The sequence below is a fragment of the Eubalaena glacialis genome, chromosome 11 (assembly GCF_028564815.1).
Source record: "Eubalaena glacialis isolate mEubGla1 chromosome 11, mEubGla1.1.hap2.+ XY, whole genome shotgun sequence".
Taxonomy (NCBI): domain Eukaryota; kingdom Metazoa; phylum Chordata; class Mammalia; order Artiodactyla; family Balaenidae; genus Eubalaena; species Eubalaena glacialis.
In genome coordinates, this window is record NC_083726.1 from 21,152,171 (window position 1) to 21,171,835 (window position 19,665).

The 19,665-nt window shown below is 42.9% G+C and overlaps 1 protein-coding gene and 1 non-coding gene across 2 annotated transcripts in view; one reads left to right on the forward strand and one right to left on the reverse strand.

Moving 5' to 3' along the window:
• ANO4 (anoctamin 4) overlaps positions 1 to 19,665 on the reverse strand; it is a 470,138-nt gene that overhangs the window by 136,185 nt on the left and 314,288 nt on the right. The window contains exons 9-10 of the mRNA XM_061204482.1: positions 18,183 to 18,227; positions 8,155 to 8,286 (exon numbers count right to left, since the gene is read on the reverse strand). Coding sequence (XP_061060465.1) covers positions 8,155 to 8,286; positions 18,183 to 18,227 — 177 coding nt within the window. The remainder of the gene's footprint in view (positions 1 to 8,154; positions 8,287 to 18,182; positions 18,228 to 19,665) is intronic.
• On the forward strand, positions 3,575 to 3,681 carry LOC133101858 (U6 spliceosomal RNA). The gene has a single exon (XR_009702745.1). It is a non-coding gene; the product is annotated as a U6 spliceosomal RNA (small nuclear RNA).

Sequence of the window (19,665 nt, forward strand, 5' to 3'; positions counted from 1 at the left end):
AGTGAGGTGGATGGACCTAGAGTCTGTCATACAGAGTGAAGTAAGTCAGAAAGAGAAAAACAAGTACCGTATGCTAACACATATATATGGAATCTAAAAAAAAAAAAAAATGGTTCTGACGAACCTAGGGGCAGGACAGGAATAAAGACGCAGACGTAGAGAATGGACTTGAGGACGTGGGGAGGGGGAAGGGTAAGCTGGGACGAAGTGAGAGAGTGGCATGGACATATATACACTACCAAATGTAAAATAGCTAGCTAGTGGGAAGCAGCCGCATAGCACAGGGAGATCAGCTTGTGCTTTGTGACCACCTAGAGGGGTGGGGCAGGGAGGGTGGGAGGGAGACGAAAAAGGGAGGGGATATGGGGATACATGTATATGTATAGCTGATTCACTTTGTTATACAGCAGCAACTAACACAACATTGCAAAGCAATTATACGCCAATAAAGATGTTAAAAAAAAGGCAGGGGTGGGGCAGTTACAGAGGAACTTCCACCCACCATCCCCTTCAGCAACTTTCTCCTGTCCTTACCAGCCCTTGCTGGCCCAGCACCCAGATTTCCATGGTTAGTGCTTTCTTGGGCACCAAGAGATGCGCCATTCTGTTACTCGCTAGACTTTTACGTGATTTCCTAGCTCAATGTCTAGAGGGGGGAAAAAGGCATGTAAGCCAATTTCATGTCAAGTGGTCTTTTTATACTGTCCTTTTCATATATTCACATGACACATGAAATTAAAATGTCTGAGGCATGAGTTAAATATCCTGGGGTCAGGCATGAGTCCTGACATCAGAATTTAACAGAGAGGAATTCATTCAGCAATTCATTCTCATTCAGCAGAATTGAGACAGAAAATAAATCAGCAAGCCAGGGGTAATTTCAAACTGAACACGGAGACCAGCACTGACTATTGATGTTTTAAGTTTATGTTTTATGACATACTATTTATGTCTTTCAACCCTTCCTCTGGGTGTCCTGGCTTTAGGAGATGAGCGAACTTGACTCCAGAGCCCAGGCTCTGTCCTCCAGGGGTGGCACGAATGCCAACTCTGCTGATTCCTCTCCTGTTCTTTTGGTCCTACGATCGTGCCCCGGGTGCCACCGGCCGCCAGGCACACGGTTCCTGCACTCAGTGGCTCAGTCTAGCAGGGGGAGAAAGGCATGTGAGGAAATTCCATTCCAAGTATATGTATATGTATAACTGAATCACTATGCTGTACACATGAAACTAACACAACGTTGTAAATCAACTAGACTCCAAAAAAGTTTTACGTCAGCACTAGTGACCTCCAGGGCTGGATAATTCTTTGTTGTGGGGCTGCCGCGTACTGAAGGATGTTGACCACCATCCCTGCCCTTAGATACCATATCACCCCTTAGATACCAGTAGCACCCCTCACCCTAAGTTGGGACCACCAAAAATGTTTCCAGACATTGCCAAATCACTCCCCTGATTGAGAACCACTGATTTATAACTTAGTGTTGGTTACCTCCAGCTAAAATGGAAGCTCCAGGAGGGCAGGAATCTTGGCCTATTTATTCACTGTTGATTCCCAAGCCCCCAGAACAACAACAGGCGTGGAGCATGTGAATGAAGGAATATTTATTTAAACACATGCACACACAACAAACAAACATTTCAGATTCTTCCATTAGGAAGTGATCAGTATTTAATTTCACCTCACTTTTTATGGATTTTCATCAAAATAAAAAAATGGTAATGATAGAAATTTTCAATTTCAGGAAGGAACATTTTTCTTTGTACCTTACACAAATATTTTTCTGAAAGGCATTTTAGAATTGATCTATTTCTTGACAGAATACACCGTATATATATATATATATATATATATATATATATATCTCATAAAAAATGACATGACTCTTTTTCGCACATTTCCTTTTCTCTTGTCTCCCAGCAGAAAACCTTTATTATGAGTATCGACCTTAGAAAGTAATTGCCTCAAGGGTATTACTGCTGATGCCATTTTAAGAATGAAGGGCAGTGCTACTGAAGCAGGCCAACACTCACAGGCAAGGAGGAGAAGAGGAATAAATTAATTCCGGAATGGACTTGTCCATCACAGCCATCAGCTTCGAGCAGAGTTTAATTTATCACAGAGAGTGGGTGGGCCTGCCTGAAGGGTGTCATGTGATAAAAGACAGTGGAGAGACAGTTCTCAAGGAGGGAGGGGGTGGGATTTTGCATCCACCCTACCAACCACCACAAGGGAAAACGTGGCACTGTCTGGAGACATTTTTGCTTTTCACAACCAAGGGGAGCGGCAGGAAATTGCTATTAGCACCTGTGGGATAGAAGCCACGGATACTACGAACCATCCTACAATGCACAGGACAGGCCCCCACAGCAGAGTTATTCAGCCCAAAATATCAAAGTGCCGAGGTTGAGACATCCTCAGCAGAGCACGATGTTGAACAGTGTGGGACCTGGTGCGTCTCTGTCTGAATCTGAATTCCTGATCCATCGCTGTCTAGTTATTCAGCAAACCTATTTCCCTTTTCCTCCTGGGCGCACGGGTATTTATGTTAGCAGCCCTCGAGTTAGGGGTCGCTACCTGATGAGCTCTGGCCCATGAAATGTGGGCAAAAGTGCTGTACCGCGCTTCTAAAACTGGCCCATAAAACTTCCTACAAAATCACTCATCTCTTTTCCCCTTCGGTAAACCAGAGGGAAGGGATTTAGGGGATGGCAGAGTCACCAGACAGAAGTAGCCTGGGTACCCGAATGTCTGTACAGAGAAGGGACAATGCACCTCCCTCCTTGTGGTGACCCGCACTAGACCATGATGTGAACAACAGACAGACTTCTACAGAGTTAAACCACTGATACTTGGGGGTTGTTCAGGCAGGTGGACTAACCTAGCTGTGTAACCTACTGCAGGTTCCTTAACCTCTTTGTGCCTCGATTTCTTCCTCTGTTGAATGAGCAACCATCAGGTTGCTGTGAGGATTAAAGTCTTTAAAATAGCATCTGGCATCTAATAAAGTTTTCCCATCTGTAGGACCACCTTCGGTGACACCATATAAAATGACCGACGGCAATATACGTTGATTTATATAAGGATGTGTACCCACAGGTTTGCTTTTATTGCTTCCCAACATGGGTATTTGTTTGAACTAACTAGAAACTAGAAAGCTAGGCTATTTGTGTTTTAATTGAGTCTCAACTTTTAATTCTTTTGTACAATGCAGTTCAAAGTACAAAAAATTATGATTATTCCATGTTATCTTTATTACTTTTATCCTTACTTCATTTAATAGACAAGTATGAAGCATCTACTGTACGCTAAGCATTGTGTTAAATATTGGAGATATAATTGTGAGCAGAAACAGACATGGCCTATGCCTCCATGGAGTTCAAAGTTTACCTGGAGAGTTAGGCATTAATCATATAACACCCAAATAATTATAAAATCTAATATATGAAAAATGTTACATGGGAAACATTCTGCTAAAGCAAAGAGACCTGGTCTTTGGAAGGATGGGAGGAAGGCTTCCCTGGGAGGAGTCTCTGGAGCTGAGTTTTGAAGGATGAATAAGAATAAACTTGGGGTGCTCGCTTCGGCAGCACATATACTAAAATTGGAACGATACAGAGAAGATTAGCATGGTCCCTGCGCAAGGATGACACGCAAATTCGTGAAGCATTCCATATTTTTAAAAAAGAAAAAAAAGAATAAACTTGGGGAAGGGGGGAAGGAATGGGAAGAGAATGCTAGGAGAGGAAACATCATGTGCAAATGTCCTGAGGCAGAGTACATCCAAAGAACTGAGGGAGGCTGTATGTGTCTGGATCATAAGAAGTGAGGGGTGGAAGGCAGTGAAGGCAGATAAGGCTGGAGAGGAGTTGGCAGCATGGCCAGGCCATTCAAGGCCTTGTAGGTGATTCTCAATAATTTTCATATTTGTCCTAAGGTTTTTAAACTGGGTGAAGTGACATGATTAGACGTGTATCTTTAAAACCTCATTCTGTACGCACTTAAGAGAATGGAATGGAGGTAGGCAAGGGTAGAGCCAGGGGACCTGTTATATTATTTCTGGGTTTTAGAGGTGAGATCATGGTGGCAGAGATGGCTGGATTAAAGAGACACTTAGGACATAAAATCATCAGCCTTTGGAGATGTATTAGATGTGGGAAGCAGAGGTGAGGGAGGTGTCTAGAATAGCTTTCAGGCCTTGGTTTCATCAACTGGACAAAAATTAGTGCCATTGACGGGACAGGGGCTAATGAAGGTGGACCACGTTTGAGGAGAAAATGTCGAGCTTGGTTTGAGATGAGTATGCCGTGAACTAACTTCACATCATCTTTATTCTTTGCTCATAATATGATTCTCCTATTTTCATTTCTATGTATTCATCTATTTTCTCATTTAACAAATCATTATTAAGTACCAACTATGGGACTCATAGTGGTGATACAGACAGTCTTTCAAGGAGCTTATGGTCTAGGAGAAAGCTATGAAAATGGATGATACTGTTTAGAGCTATGATAGGAAAACAATTATTACTTAGACATAGAAGAGTGCCCCACACCCAGAATCGGGGGTGAAGGTTGGAAATTATGGAAGGTTTTCTGGAGGAAACGTCTCTGATGCAACGTGCAAGAAGGGAGCCTAAGGGAAAGGGTATTCCAGGCAAGGGAAGAGCATGTGTAGACAGGAGACAAGAGTGCACAGAGAGTTAATGAGGTCAAAGCAGCTCAGCGCGGCCAAAGCCCACAGAAGCAGGAGCTAGTGGGCCAAGCTAGGATTCTGGGTTTTATCCTGAGAGCAGAGTATTTTTAAGGCTCTTTTCCATTTTGGTCATTATTTATTAAATTTCCAATTGTCTTCTCTTTCTCCTACATTCATGTACACACACCCCTAAATTTCTATTATCCTTTTTTATTCCTAGATTAACACAATATCAAACATTCTGCAAAACTAAGAAGTCACGTGAGATTTTTGACTGCATTTGGAAAACCAAGAGATCATGTTATAACTCCCAGAGCTCATTAACCAGCTACTTCTGATTACTTTAAACCCACTAAAATCACTCTCGAACCATCCTAGGGAAATCTTTTTCTAACTGTACCAAACAACTGTTTCCAACTTGACAGCCAGTGTTCTTCAAGTCTTACTTTTATACTATCATTAAAGAGATGTTGTCCATGTGGCATGACAATTTTCAAAGAGAAAGAAATCCCCCCGCCCATAACATTCAAGACACTTGTTCAATTTTTCATCTCCCAATGGCACAACAGAACTGCCTACGCTATTCTCTTGGTCCCACTGAGGTCCGGTTCTTAGGTTTGCTTTGTTCCAACTGTCCCTCTGCTTTTTCCTCCTTAGTTCTCCTATCTTGAAAGCTCATCTTCCACCGATCACTCTCTTTTTTCAAACAATAATGCCAGGCTTTCTCACGCCTTACACCCCATCACAGAAAACTACTTTGTGGTTTTTCAAGCACCCCATTCTGTTTCATGTCTTTATACTTTTATACATATGTTATTCTCTCTTTTTAGGATGTGCTTCTCCCTTACCTACCTGGACAACTGTCATCCTTCAAGACCCATCTCAAGCATTTTCTTCTTGTGACCCACCCTCATCTCTTACCAACCTCCTTCCAAGTCTGGAGGATGGCGCACTCCCTCTTTTAAGTCACACCCAACATACTGTCTACAATTATTTAAAATGGTCTACTCTCAGAGGAATGGATAAAGAATATTCCTCAGCCATAAAAAGAACAAAATAATGCCATTGGCAGCAACATGGATGGACCTAGAGATGATCATACTAAGTGAAGTAAGTCAGACAGAGAAAGACAAGTATCATATGATATCACTCATATCATAAAATTAGGGGAACCTAATTTTAAAAATGATATAAATGAACTTATTTACAAAACAGAAACAGACTCACACATTTTGAAAACAAACTTATGGTTACCAAAGGGGAAAGGGGGGTGGGGGAGGGATAAATCAGGAGCTTGAAATGAACGTACACACACTACTATATATAAAACAGATAACCAACAAGGACCTACTGTATAGCACAGGGAACTCTCCTCAATATTCTGTAATAATCTATATGGGAAAAGAATCTGAAAAAGAATGAATATATGTGTAACTGCATCTCTATGCTGTACACCTGAAACTAACACAACATTGTAAATCAACTAGACTCCAACAAAATTTAAAATAAAATAAAATGATCTATTTACTAGGTGAGGTCAAGGCTGTGTCTAACTTATCTTTATATCCCCTGTACCAAGACAGTGTCTGGCAAGAAGCAGGCATCAAATTAGTGACCGCTGAATGAATCAATAATTCAGTGAGTGAATATCAAAACGTGTCAAAAAAGCTTCTCAAATATATGTGAGAGATGGCTGAATACCGCCATCCCACATGCTATCATCTCTCATTTATTATATAGTTTAAAATACCTGTAAAGGTATGATTCTCAGTTCTAGTCCCTAAAGATCCTGATGGGTGCCCAGGTGCTTCTGATTTTGAGAACCCTCCTGAGAAACTTTGTTCTAAAGCCAGAGCATTAGGAAACATAACCAGCATGAAAATGAGTAGGAAATCTTCCTCTTCCATTTACCTGTGTCCCTTTGAAGTAAAACAAACCCCAGGCACACAACATATATTTCATTGATTCTTCCACCCATCCATCCATCTAAAATTTTTGAGACCCTCCTACACTGTGCCAGGCACTGTCTCAAGCAGGTAAGAAGCAAAGTGAAAACCTGCATGTAAACCAGACTCTACTCCAGGAGGATTTAAAAACAAACAACCACTTGTGTAAGAAACTTCAAGATGAACAACACAGGCACAGTGAGGGTTTAACTTAAGAGTGGGAACACATCAGCTTTCATCTGTCTTTTTCTTTTCAGAAAACATGCTAGGTCCTGATCTCTGAGTTAACATGAAATCTCGCTCAGTTCTTATTTCCCATGGAGGATTTAACTAGCATTTTGAGGCTGGGCTCTGAGTTTCATGTCTTCTTCAATAACCCTTTTAAACACTCACATAATGGGGCTTGTTTGGCATCAGTCTAACCTGTGGGGATCCAAAGTTTGGCTATTTCAGAAGTTTATGGAGTTGCTTCCCGTGCATTATACGTTTTGATGCAGAGCATCTATTCTTCGATTTTTCTTCTCTCCTTCGCCCTCTAGAAGTCCACAGGCTTTAACTGATTTTCTGTTGCTGAAATGTGCCCCCAGCTTGCGCTCCCTGCAACTGCCATTTGGTTTATTTTTTTCTCAAAGTTGGCAACCTATTTTTTAAAAAATCTGTCACCCCTTTTCTTCCCTTCAGGTAAGTCATTTTTACTGAGGCTGTTGTTATATGGCTGGAACGGGGAGAGCCAGGAATTCCTGAAGCCTGGCTGGGAGCAAGGCCAGGCTGACTTGATTTATCCTCCTTTTAAGAGGCTGTCTTTGCCTGGTTGTTTACAGTCTTTGGCATGGTTTTCTCTCCTACCACCGACCCTGCCATCCGGCCATGATTTCTTGTCAAATCAGAAGCTTCAGAGTCAACTCTTTATCACTTATGCAATTCCTCAAATGCTCAATTACTTAGCTAACCTCCCTCCCCCAACCACACATGTAAAAAGTGACAAATTACTGTTCAGAGACTGACAGATGAGCCAGGAAGCCGGCTGCTAGGTTTTGTGGCTTTTCCTGGGGCAACTTGGTGAGTTGTTACAGAAAGGGGAGCGGAAAGGTGAACTGAGTTGTTTTTTTTTTTAACTCAACAATCCCTCTTTTTAATAGGGCAAGGTGTAGACCAGCTTCCTTACCTGCTGGCTCAAGGCAGATGAGCCTTCAGGGGGCTCCAAGCACTGGGCTTTGGCGAAGCCACAAGACAGAAGTCTGGGTCTCTGAATCACCACGCAGAAGGTGGTTCACCAGCACACACACGAACGAGCGTGCAATTGTGTTAAGTCGCTGAGACGTGGGGATTGTCTGTTAGAGCCGTTTGCTTACCCTGACTAATATAAAAGGGATATGAACACTCACAGAACTGTCAGGGGAGAAGGGCACTACGCTGTTCCTTCCACGGGCCAAGGAACCAAAGGCGCGCAGAGGGGGCTCTACCACAGCTGCATGTCCGTAGTAAGACAAGGGCTTTCACGGGAAACACTCACTGGTGGATCCTTTGCTGGCTGAAAGGGGCAGTGTAGCAGTCATTCTCCTCCAGGTCTGGCAGTGTCTCCTTGTCCAGCCTCATTGGCTTCTTAGGTAACCATCTCCGAAAACTGCTTATTTGTTTATCGATCCTGTGGTACATGAAAGGCAAGACCAAAGGGTACAGCATGTCAGCATTGCCCCAAAACACGGGAGGGAAGTCTCCACAGAGCCGTAAATATGACCCACACACTCCAGGCACGCTCACTGCACGCACAAAACTCCCACTCAACAGACAGAAAGAAGACAGCCGAGACTCAGTGTCCTTGGGATTTCACCAAGGGGCTTTGATATGATTGTCCATGATATCACAGCTGTGAGTCATATGTCTACACATGCCAGTGAATGACCAAGGAACAGAACAAGGCTGGAAGGCTCTGGAAAGGAAGTGGACAGTCCCTTAAGCAAAGCAGCTGAGACCTTAACTTTGTCCATCCTGCAGATTCCAAAAACTCATTGTGTGCTTGGAAAATCTCCCCATCTGAGGTCAGGGAAGAGCTGTAGCTAGAGTTAGCTTTGAGCAAGGGGTGACAGTGCATCCCAGGGGGTGGGCTGTACACAGAGAGCCCAATGTCACGATTTGCTTCCTGCCCCTCACACCTTCCCCAAGCAGCCTCTCAGCAGATGGCATATGCTGTTTAACTTTCATGTCTCTTTTCAAGCTGAGACATGAAAGTTCTCAAGGTGCTGGGGCATCATGACACACGTGTGTCACTCTGGCCAAGGCACACGATGATGCCAAGCCAAGGGAAATGACACTGTCTCCAAAGTGGTTTTCAAGCCATGGTTTCCCCCCTGGCTACCTCCCTGTTCCCTCTGATTTCTGCTGATGAAAACATCTGGCTTCCAAGTGACCAGATTCTCATCCACTCACAGCCAACGACAAGAAGGAGCAAATACCACAGCAGACTTTTACATGATTATGCCACCACAGGTATCTGAACCCCTGAAATGTTTTTTCTCCAAGGGCACATATCAAATAGCATCTCCGTGAAGCAGACTGAACAAAGCCAGAACCAAATTGCAGATTCTGCACTCTTGATTTTAAAGATCACCCCCATCAAAGTAGTTGATAATGGGAATCTTCACTTAGGGGCTATTCAAGGGACACATTTCTCTGGGGATGAAAATCTTTAAGTGCCTTCTAAGTCTATTAACTGAAAACATACGGAATTTGGGTATGTTTTGTTTCTTTTCCCAATTAAAATCATTTACATGGCAATTTATCCTTTTCCGTGAAACTCTCAGCTGAAGGGATTATTTTTTATATAACCAATCAACTCCAAAATGAAAAATAACAGTAAACTTCTCTTCTACCACCTTTTATCCTCAGTATTGTTCCAGCCTCACCACAACCCCCCACTCTGCCTGGTGGTGGCTGTCCTTTTTCCAGAGTCCCTGAAAGTTCAAACTGGCAAGAATCCTCTGGCTTCTTTAAGACCCTCCTCTCCAAGAGGACCTGTCCCCACCACATATACACACACAGAAGTAAAGATCCTACTCAGGGTCATGTACCCAGAAAAGAATAATAGATTAGAATGGCCCAGAGATTGAAGAAAGGGAAAAAGTTCCCATCTCCTTCATCCTTCAAGTCCACCCCATTCCCCCATCATCTCTTTAAAGACACTTAAAATACAGTGAGATGATAAGCTTCAGAGAGGTGATATGACACAGTGGTTGTGAACATGAACTCTGAGGCTGGAGTGCCCAGATTCAAGCCCTGGCTCTGTAAATATTAGGCAGTGTGACCTTGGGCAAGTTATTTAACTTTGCCATGTCTCAATTTCCTTATCTGTAAAATGGGCATGATAATGATGCTCAATTCATAGGGTTGTGATGACTCACTGATCAATACGTATACAAAGTCTCCAGAACGGTGTCTGGTGCATAGTGAACACTGGCTATTATCACTATCTTTTCTTTTTTCCCAAAGACAAGAATTTGAGCAACCAGTTTGCCTCTTAACATTTTTGTCCTTCTGCCTTTCAATTCAAACAGTTAATCATGCTTCACCAGCATCTATCACTCGTCCAAGTTCAATGATATAGTCCTTAAATGAGACTTCCTAGGTTAAGCCGGTTGCCTTCCCTGTGGCTCTTGGCTTTATTTCATCTGATTGCCTTAAAAGTTGTTCATGAAAGAAGACTTTGGCCCAGAGGTTTTCCGTAATAGAGCTTTCACCTCCCACATCTCTCCAGTCTGCAGCGCTAATCGGATTACACTTTGCAAAATTCGCATTCTCACAGGATCTGGGCTCTGCGCGCAATGACTATGAATTAAATCCAGATGGGGACAGTGTTCAGCGTGGATGAAAACAAAGCTGTAAAAATTCAGACATAAATGCTCCATGGGAATGAAATGGTAGCTTTCAGCAACCAGCTCGTGGCACCACAATTTAAGTGAAATGTGGAGATGGTGGAGAGAGAGAACAGAGTATGAAAGTGATTAGTTCATTGAAAAATGAGGAGCGGGGGGAAAAGGAAGCGAGGGGAGGCTGCTTGGCATGGTGGAGAGGAGCTGGGATTTGTCCTTGGAATGCCTAAATCCTGGCTCTGCCGCTTAGCAGCTGTGTGACCTTCCACAAATCACTCACCTTTCTGAGCTTTATTTTTCAAGGGTTTTAAAATGGGATCATTACGATCATCATCATCTTATTGACCTCACAGGGTTGCTAGGAGGCTTATAAAAGAGGACGTGCATGAAATGCTTTGGAGAAGCTGCTAGGCAGAGAGCAGTGTTATTAATAACTCCTTGAGGACCATGGAGGCTAATGTAAAAGGGATGGAAAGGGGAGGAAGTGGGCTTTTGAAACACTATGGTAGAAGAAAGATATGCAAAAGATATCTTAAAAACAAGCCCCCCGAGACGCTAACTGGGGGTGGAGGGCGTGAACCGGCCTTCATCGGGGCAGCCTGAGAAGAAACAGGAAGACAAAGCATGGGCTGTCTTGGCCCCATCACACATGCCAATCCAGGCCGTGTGCTCACAATGACAGAAAAAATGTTCAAATGTGATAGGCAGTTTGTGTCCTCTTCTGGTTGGCAGAATGGCCCCCCAAAGATGTCTGCACCCTAATCCCGGAACCTGTAAATATGTTGTGTGACATGGCAAAGGGACTTTGCAGGTGTAAGGTGATGGGCCTTAAATTAAGGAGAGCATCCTGGATTACTCAGGGGGACCCATTTAATCACTAAGCCATTTAATAGCAGAGAACTTTCTCTGGCTGGAGACAGGAGAGATGAGGCAAAAGGGAGGTCAGAGAGATTCAAAGCATGAGAAGGATTCAACCGGCCACAGCTGGCTTTGAAGATGAAGGGGGCCAGGAGCCAGGGAGTGTAGGCGGCCTCTAGAAGCTGAGAAAGACCTTTGGTTAACAGCCAGTCAAGAAACGGAGACCCCAGTGCTACGACTGCATGGAACTGAACTGTGCCAGCCACCTGGCTGAGCCTGGAAGCCAATCCTTCCCCAGTGCCTGCAAAGAAAAGCCTGGCTGGCTGACGCCATGATTTCAGCCTGTGAGACCCCGAGCAGAGAAACCAGTTGAAACCTCCCCCAGCCCAGACTTGTGACTTGCAGAATTGAGATAATAAATTTGTGTTGTTCTACGCCGCTAAGTGCGGGAATGTGTTGTAACAGCAATGGGAGACTAACACACCTCTCCAGTCCTGGGCCCATTTTCCCCTTGAGACCCGACCTTGGCTAGCCAGGCCCCCACGGGCTGAGACTGACATTCTACACGTTGCCCCTACCTCCCAGGTAGGTGGCTCTGGGAACAAGGGTCTGTCCCTCTGTGGCAGGATGATGAATGGCCACTCTTCCACAAACCCACTCCTGTCCCCAAACTGTGCCACTCAGACACGAGTGAGGATCCCCTTCCACCTTGCAAAGGAAAGACACATAGTGCAAAAGCCACCAGGCTGGAAAGCATGAGACTTAAGCTGGATGCCTGGGACAAGCCTTTTATCCTCACGGGGCCTTAGTATCCTCATCTCTAAGATGAAAAATCAGATGCTTTCTCAATACATGGTGGTGACTTCAGCAATAATATCTTGGCTATACCATTTTAAACAAACTTGAGTTAATACAGAGTTTTCCTTTAGGGATGTCTCTGGCGGTCCAGTGATTAAAACTCTGTGCTTCCACTGCAGGGGGTGTGGGTTCGATCCCTGGCTGGGGAACGAAGATCCTGCATGCTGAGGTCAAAAAAAGAGCTTTCCTTTTCAAGAGGCATAATGGATAACCTTTCATATAGAATGACGACTCTGGAGTCAGCTGGAAGTGGATTCACATCCTCATTGCCCAGAACGAAAATGGTGAGTGCCATGCTGGGGAAGGGACTAAACTCCTCTGAGCCAATATACCCATTACCTAAGGAAGTGGTAAGGATAATGCATAAGTGTTTGCACAATGCCTTGGATGGACAAAATGCTCAATTAAGCAGTGGTTTCTAGGATGAAGAAAATGATGATGACAATGAACTTTTATTTACCGAGTTCTCTACAGACATTCAAGAGCTATGATTCTCCCTTGTATATTGAGGTCTGTGCTTCCATGTCTCACAAACATCCCTAAACAGGCAGTCCTGAAATTTACTTAGGCTTGTAAAAGTCAAGAAACCAACTAACCAGGAAGCACCCCATCTGTCTCTTGAACATAGGAGTAGGGCTTACTTAGTAAAGTCTCCTCTGACGGGGAAAAGAGAAAACGTCAGCTTAATGACGGAGCACTGACTTTGGTTGGATACACTGTCACTTTGTTCCATTTCTGCCATTTACTGAGCAAAAGCTGTCTCACAGACTACACAGGCAACTCAATAAAGATGGATCATCCACTTGGGTATTTGTGGCCTTGACTTGCCAAGTTAATATCTAGACTAAAAGGTGAGTTACTTTCTTAAGAAAGTTGTTCTGATGGTAAGTTCAGGGTCCTTGACCAAATGCCAGTTCATGACAGGTGAGGTTCTGCATAGCTGGAAAGAGCTGCTAGCACAGCACAAGCACAGACAAATGGGCACAGACCTGCCACTTCTTCCAGGCTGTGCCTTTCCAGGGTGTGCCTTGGAAATGTGCCTTGGGAAGGTCCTGGTTAAAACAACTTGACCTCAGTTATCTCAGTTGTAACGGGGAGACAATCCTACCCACCTTCAGGAGTGGTGATGATTACAGAAAAGGCCACATACAAAGGACTTCACCCTTAACAGGCTAACCTGTCTGCAGGCTTTTATAAATCACTGGCTGTGCACAGAGTCCCAACCTGGATGCTGAGGGTATACCCTGAAGAAGCAGAAAACAAGGGCCTTTCCCTGGAGCCACTAACAACCCAGGAGGGAGTTTGTACTAATGACAACTTAATTAGGCTGAATTAAATGAAACAGGCTACTTCAGAGACACCTGCTTTTCCCCAGACCAGAATATTATAATAATAGCATCAGGTTTCGAACAGTTAGATTACATTTTCAGAGATAATATGCCCAGAGAGCACCTACAGATGAGAGGTTTTTTTTTTTTTAAATTTAATGGAGGCACCATACACAGGCTTACATTGCAGGAAATGAAGCCCTCCTGGATGGATAACAGACAACAGGAGGCTTGCATTTCTTTTTCCTCTTCTCAGAGCCAAGTCCCCTGTATTTGCAGCCTCTCCTTGGATAGTTAGGGATCTTGGGAAGCTACTGCCATTCTTTTAGGTCACAAGGCTGCTAACTGGGGCACAGCTTAGAAGAGTCCAAAGGGTTTGGAACATTTACGTATGTTAATTTGTTTAAGACGAGGATGGAAACATCCAAGCCATTTTGTCATGTTGCCTGTATACTCATCTGATAAGATTACGATGGCACTGAGCGTATAATGCAGCAGGGACCAGCATTCATTCTGCCAAGCATCGCAAAGGAGAACATCAGGCAGGATGTGTATGGGGGCGTGGAGGAAAAAAGAATGAGTAGTAATGAGACTTCAGCTACAAGCCACCCACAGTCAACAGATTTATTACTTTGTAAGCATATCTTCTGCAGATTATATTTGTACAATTTGGTGAAGGCAAAAAAATAATAATAATAAGGCAGAAGAACGATGATAAATTTCCTTTCCTGACTGGATAGGTAATTTGTAATACCTGTAAGTCTGCCCAAAGGTAAGTGTTGAAGTAGCCTTTAATAGACCAAGTATGTGAATGAAAAGAGCATTTACTCCAGAAATACATATCTGAATTACATGAGTGTGCTTTATGATGTCAGGTGACCTTTCATAAATAAAGATATTTGTGAAATGACGCTCTATTTTTCTGCCTGCTCAGAAACTTCACAATTTCTAATTCATTTCTCTTATCCTGAAAGGAGGTAGGTTTGTTTCAAGGGTGCTTTCACGGATTAATGAAGTGAAATATCATTTGTAAGAATGAAACTAAAAGCTAAATTAAATATCCATACGTAGCATGACATGAGAATTTTAGAATACTGGAAGTCAATATTTTACTACTGATGTACAACTAGGATAACAAGTTATAGATGTGCCCTTCAATTTGTAATGTCATCCCTGGCTACAAAGAGACACACACTCTTCATCATCTAAATCAGGCTGTTCTGAGGTGAAGTGAAGAGTTAAAGTAGATACAAAATTTTCTGACAAACTGCATTTAAAACTTTGTACCAGACACTGGGCTTCAGTAAGTTACACCACCAAATTGATGTCCCAGATTTAATCCTATGTGGTAAGCAGTAAAGCTTAAGAGGTCATTCTTAATCAGTGTGTCATAAAACCATAGTTAGGACTTTTTTCCCCTTTATTTTGACCCAGAGTCTTCCGGTGCCTCCTAAGGCCTAGATTTTTCTACAGTTGTAATGTGTGCACTTAAGTAGCATCAACTTTTTTTTTTTAACATCTTTATTGGCGTATAATTGCTTTACAATGGTGTGTTAGTTTCTGCTTTATAACAAAGTGAATCAGCTATACATATACATATATCCCCATATCCCCTCCCTCTTGCATCTCCCTCCCACCCTCCCTATCCCACCCCTCTAGGTGGTCACAGAGCACTGCTGATCTCCCTGTGCTATGCGGCTGCTTCCCACTAGCTAGCTATTTTACATTTGGTAGTGTATATATGTCCATGCCACTCTCTCACTTCGTCCCAGCTTACCCTTCCCCCTCTCCATGTCCTCAAGTCCATTCTCTACTAAAGAAGTAGCATCAACGTTTTCAGGTCAAAAATTAGTATTTAGTAAGCTGTTCTTCCAGTCCCAGAAACAAGGATTTCCCCAGCTCTTATTCACTCCCAACCTCCCTTCTATACACATGGAGTACATATGATGAGTCATGTGGTCACAGTCTCCTCTGCTTTCCTCCTCTTGCTCCTGTTCTAAATCCCATCCCCTCTTTCTCTCTTCTTGTCACAAAACTTATCAAGGTAGTAGTGACCCCTCACTGCCTCTGATTCATCCGGACACTGTCCATTCTCCACCAGCTGTAATTTGGTTTCTATTACCCTCTACTCTGTAGTCATCATTCTCAAAATGTACTAGTTCCAGACCAGCAACATCAGCATCACTTGGGATCTGGATACAAGTGCAAATTATTGAGGCTCACCTGTGGGGATGGGCCCAGCAATATGAGTATTAAAGAGCCCTGCAGGTGATCCTGATGCACGCTAAAGTTTGAGAACCACCACTCCATGGAGACTGCTAGCACGGTGGTTACCATGGTGACCAAAAACCAATTCTCATCTCATCCTTCATCAGTAGCTGAAGAACACCCCTTCTTATGGGAACTCATACATGGTGCCTTTGACACTGCCCTCCCTTAGTTCTCCTCCTACTTCTTAAATTGTTCCTTTTCATCCTCCCCCATCTCTTCCTGTTTCCTTAAAGCAGATTTTCTGAGCAGTTGCTACTGGCCCTCTTCTCTTCACTCCCTGCATCGTTTCCTGGGAAATTCCAGCTACTCCCCTGGCTAAGGTCATGACCTCTACGGCTCTGTCTCCCAAACTGGGTTCTCTAGCTTTACCTCTAGCTTCAACTGCTGTGCCATCAGTTTCAAAAGCGTTCAGGACACCAACACCTCGAAGACCTACTGTGAGTCAATGTAGAATTGTTAAAACAAAATTCACCACCTTTCTTACCACACCTGTATCTCTCTGAATTTCTACTCTTCTTTTGCCTCCCGATCCCTTAATATGGAAACCTCTTTCTGACCGCCACCATCTCTTGTTTTCCAAATACCTGTTATGTCCTTTTGCCTATAATTTCACAATCTTTCTCATATATTTTGCTGTTTACTTTGTAGATTATCTTTTGGCTATTCAGGGAGAACTACAATCTGAGTGTTTTAGAGTGAAAGCTAAAGAGAGAGAGATTATGACTTATTTTAAGGAAGCACTTTCTAAGTCAGGTGTTCACAGATGGGTTCAGGAATACACTGTCTCCAGAGATGTTCAAACACAGGCTGCCTGATGATATAGCAGAGGTTCAAGTAGCCGATGAGTGGTTAGACTTGATGACATTTGATATCCCATCCAACCCCGAGATTATATGGGTCCTTTTATCACCATGTTCTTTCAAGCCCTCACCTCTTCCCCATAGTGTGAGCAAATGTTTCAGTCCCCAGTCTATGTCTGACACTTCAGGCAGTCCTGGTTTTTCTATACTTTTCTTCGTGGTCTCCTTTTCCCCCAAGCAAATTCTCACACCTGTGTATGGAGATTCATTCATTCATTTGCCCCACCTACTACATGCTAGGTGCTGGAAACAAAGAATTGGATGAGCCATCCTTGCCTTCATATACCTTCCAGGTGGAGAGTTGGACATCTACATCATAGATTACAGCACAGGCCCAGTAATCTGTGTTTTAATATGCCCTCCAGGTGATTCTGATGCTGGCTAAAGTTTGAGAACTACTGAAATAGGCTAAAGTGTGCACCAAGTTTTTGTAGAAGGTCATTATGTGACAAGGGATTCGTCTCATTGTGGTGAATCCAAATGCCATGGCAACTGCTTGACGAAAGAAGGATTGCTAATAAGGATGCTGCTCAGGGAAATTTTTGGAAACCACGTCTTAGTTTCTTTAAACGCCCATTCTCATGTCATACTTTGTTGAGTGCACGTGTATTTGAGTAAACTCACTAAAACACATCAACTACTCTTCTACTTATCCTTCTGCACGGCACATAAACAGAGTGAATAGGAATCTTAAATCTCACAGAACTGAGCTCTAAGATTTTCAGACAAATGCAATGGTATCCAAGTTTAACTATCAGCTCAGCTCAGGGTTAATGGTTACATAAGACCAATTAAAAGCTTGAAATTAGAATGCCAATGATCACCGCAGAGTCAAATTAAGGGACATCACCGACGCCTCCCCTTCATCCCTGGCTTCTCAAAAAACAAGGAGAAACAAGCTTAGGAAGGACTCATAGCACAGGAAAGGCAATCTTCATCCAGTAGTATCTTCTGGGAGGAGGGGTAAAAAGAGGGTAGGAGGGCTTCTGAATAAGGTCATACATCTGCCTACTTTATTAACAAACTATGACTAACATAGGCAGACCCCACCCACGGCGGGCCAAGAAGCCATCTGCTTTTTGAGAGGGTGATTGTCTGCACTTAGATTTCAAGTTACATATAGCAGAGGAAGGAGTCTGTGTGGGGAAAAGAGTAACATTCAGACCAAAGATGCTTTCTAAACAGCGGGGCTTTCTGGTAATTTATCTAATGGAATGGGGAGAAAAAAACCCCCAAACCCAGCCTCAATAGACCTGCAGATAAATTCCGTCCTCCCAAGTGTGAAGTTACAGGGAAGACTCTAAGAGGAACATTTCCATCTTTGCTTTTTTTTTTTTTCCCTAGGCTATTTCCCTAACCCGAAATAGCGATTTTTGGCATGGCAGCCAGCTTTCCCATGTGACAAAGGCCCATCTTCCCCAGCTTGTATTCCTTGGCACTGTTGGAGCACACAGGCCAACAGCTAAAACAAACGCCATCATGACAGAGCATGCTACTAACCTGCTCATGAACTTGTACCGGCGGGGCAGGTAATAGATTTTTCTCCTGGAAGAACAGCAAAAATGAAGCCAGTCGAGAAGAAAACCCATCGTCAGTTACAGTTTGAACTAGCAAGGAAGGAAAGGAGATTGAAGATAGAAGCCTGTAAGAGGTGAAGAAGAAAAAACTAAAAAGAGATTAACAGTGAGAAATGTAGTGGGAACGGAGGGCATGCATTTTTTGAGTCATGAAATCACATGAAATCGTTTCCATTGATATCGCCCCCTCTCCGTGTTACCATCATTGTTTATGGCTGCTCTTCGCCTACAGAACCTGTGCAGAGCAATAATTTGGAGCAATTGGTATTTGTAGGAATTCGGCTGAGGTCAGCTCTTTTTTCAGGATGCCGAGATGGATTGCCAGCCTGCTGGCAACATACATAATTTAGTGGGCACAGGATTACATTAACTAATATTTATATAGCACTTTAAGTTTAGAGAATGCTTCTCTCATCTGATATAGGCAAGGGTAATGTAAAAATACATATTTATATTTTACAACCAGTATGGGAAGGACGCTAACAAATAAGCATCAACATCCTGCTGCAAATAACCACACTAGAACATACTGCCTAACCACTGGCCCTCATATAGGTGAATTAAAGAGATAAACCAAGGAATCCTGGAAAAAAATCTTTTTAGAAATCAGACTTATTAAGGATCTGTTGTACTTCTATATACCTGCATTTTAAAAAGTATTACCAATGTAAATTCTGGGTGTAGTGTGAATGGAGAGCACATGCATTAGATGCTTTATTAAAATGCAGTCTCCCCTTTCTATAGTTTGGGCTTCAACCAATGGGGTGGTAATGAAATGAATACGGTTTGCATGGATTCTGAACTGTTACTGAGATATCTCACTTAGAGAGAATGGGAAGTTTATACACCAAAATTTATTTTGCATATCTGTGAAAACTTAAAAACATATCCCATGTTGTTAACAGGCAAATTATAGAGACAAGAGACAGATCAGTGGCTGCCAGGGGTTTGGGTTGGGGGGAGAAGGGATGAATAGACAGAGTAAAGGGGATTTTTAAGGGCAGTGAAACTATTCTGCATGATACTATAATAGGGGGTACCTGACACTATGCATTTGTCAAAACCCAAAGAACTGTACAAGGCAAGAAGTGAACCCTAAAGTGAACTATGGACTTTAGATAGTAACAATGTACCAATATTGGTTCATCAATTGTAACAAATATACCACACTAATGCAAGATATCAATAATAAGGAATGTAAGTAGGGTGAGAGGGGGTATATGAGAACACTCTGTACTACCTATTTAATTTTCTGTAAACCTAAAACTGTTCTAAAAACAGTCTATTTAAAAAACCCATATCCATGGACATACAGGTATTTAGCAGAAGCAGGTTTTATTGACAATTTCCCATAAGAAACCTATTCCTCAACTTCCTTTTTAACACTGGAGAAATAAAAATCCTAG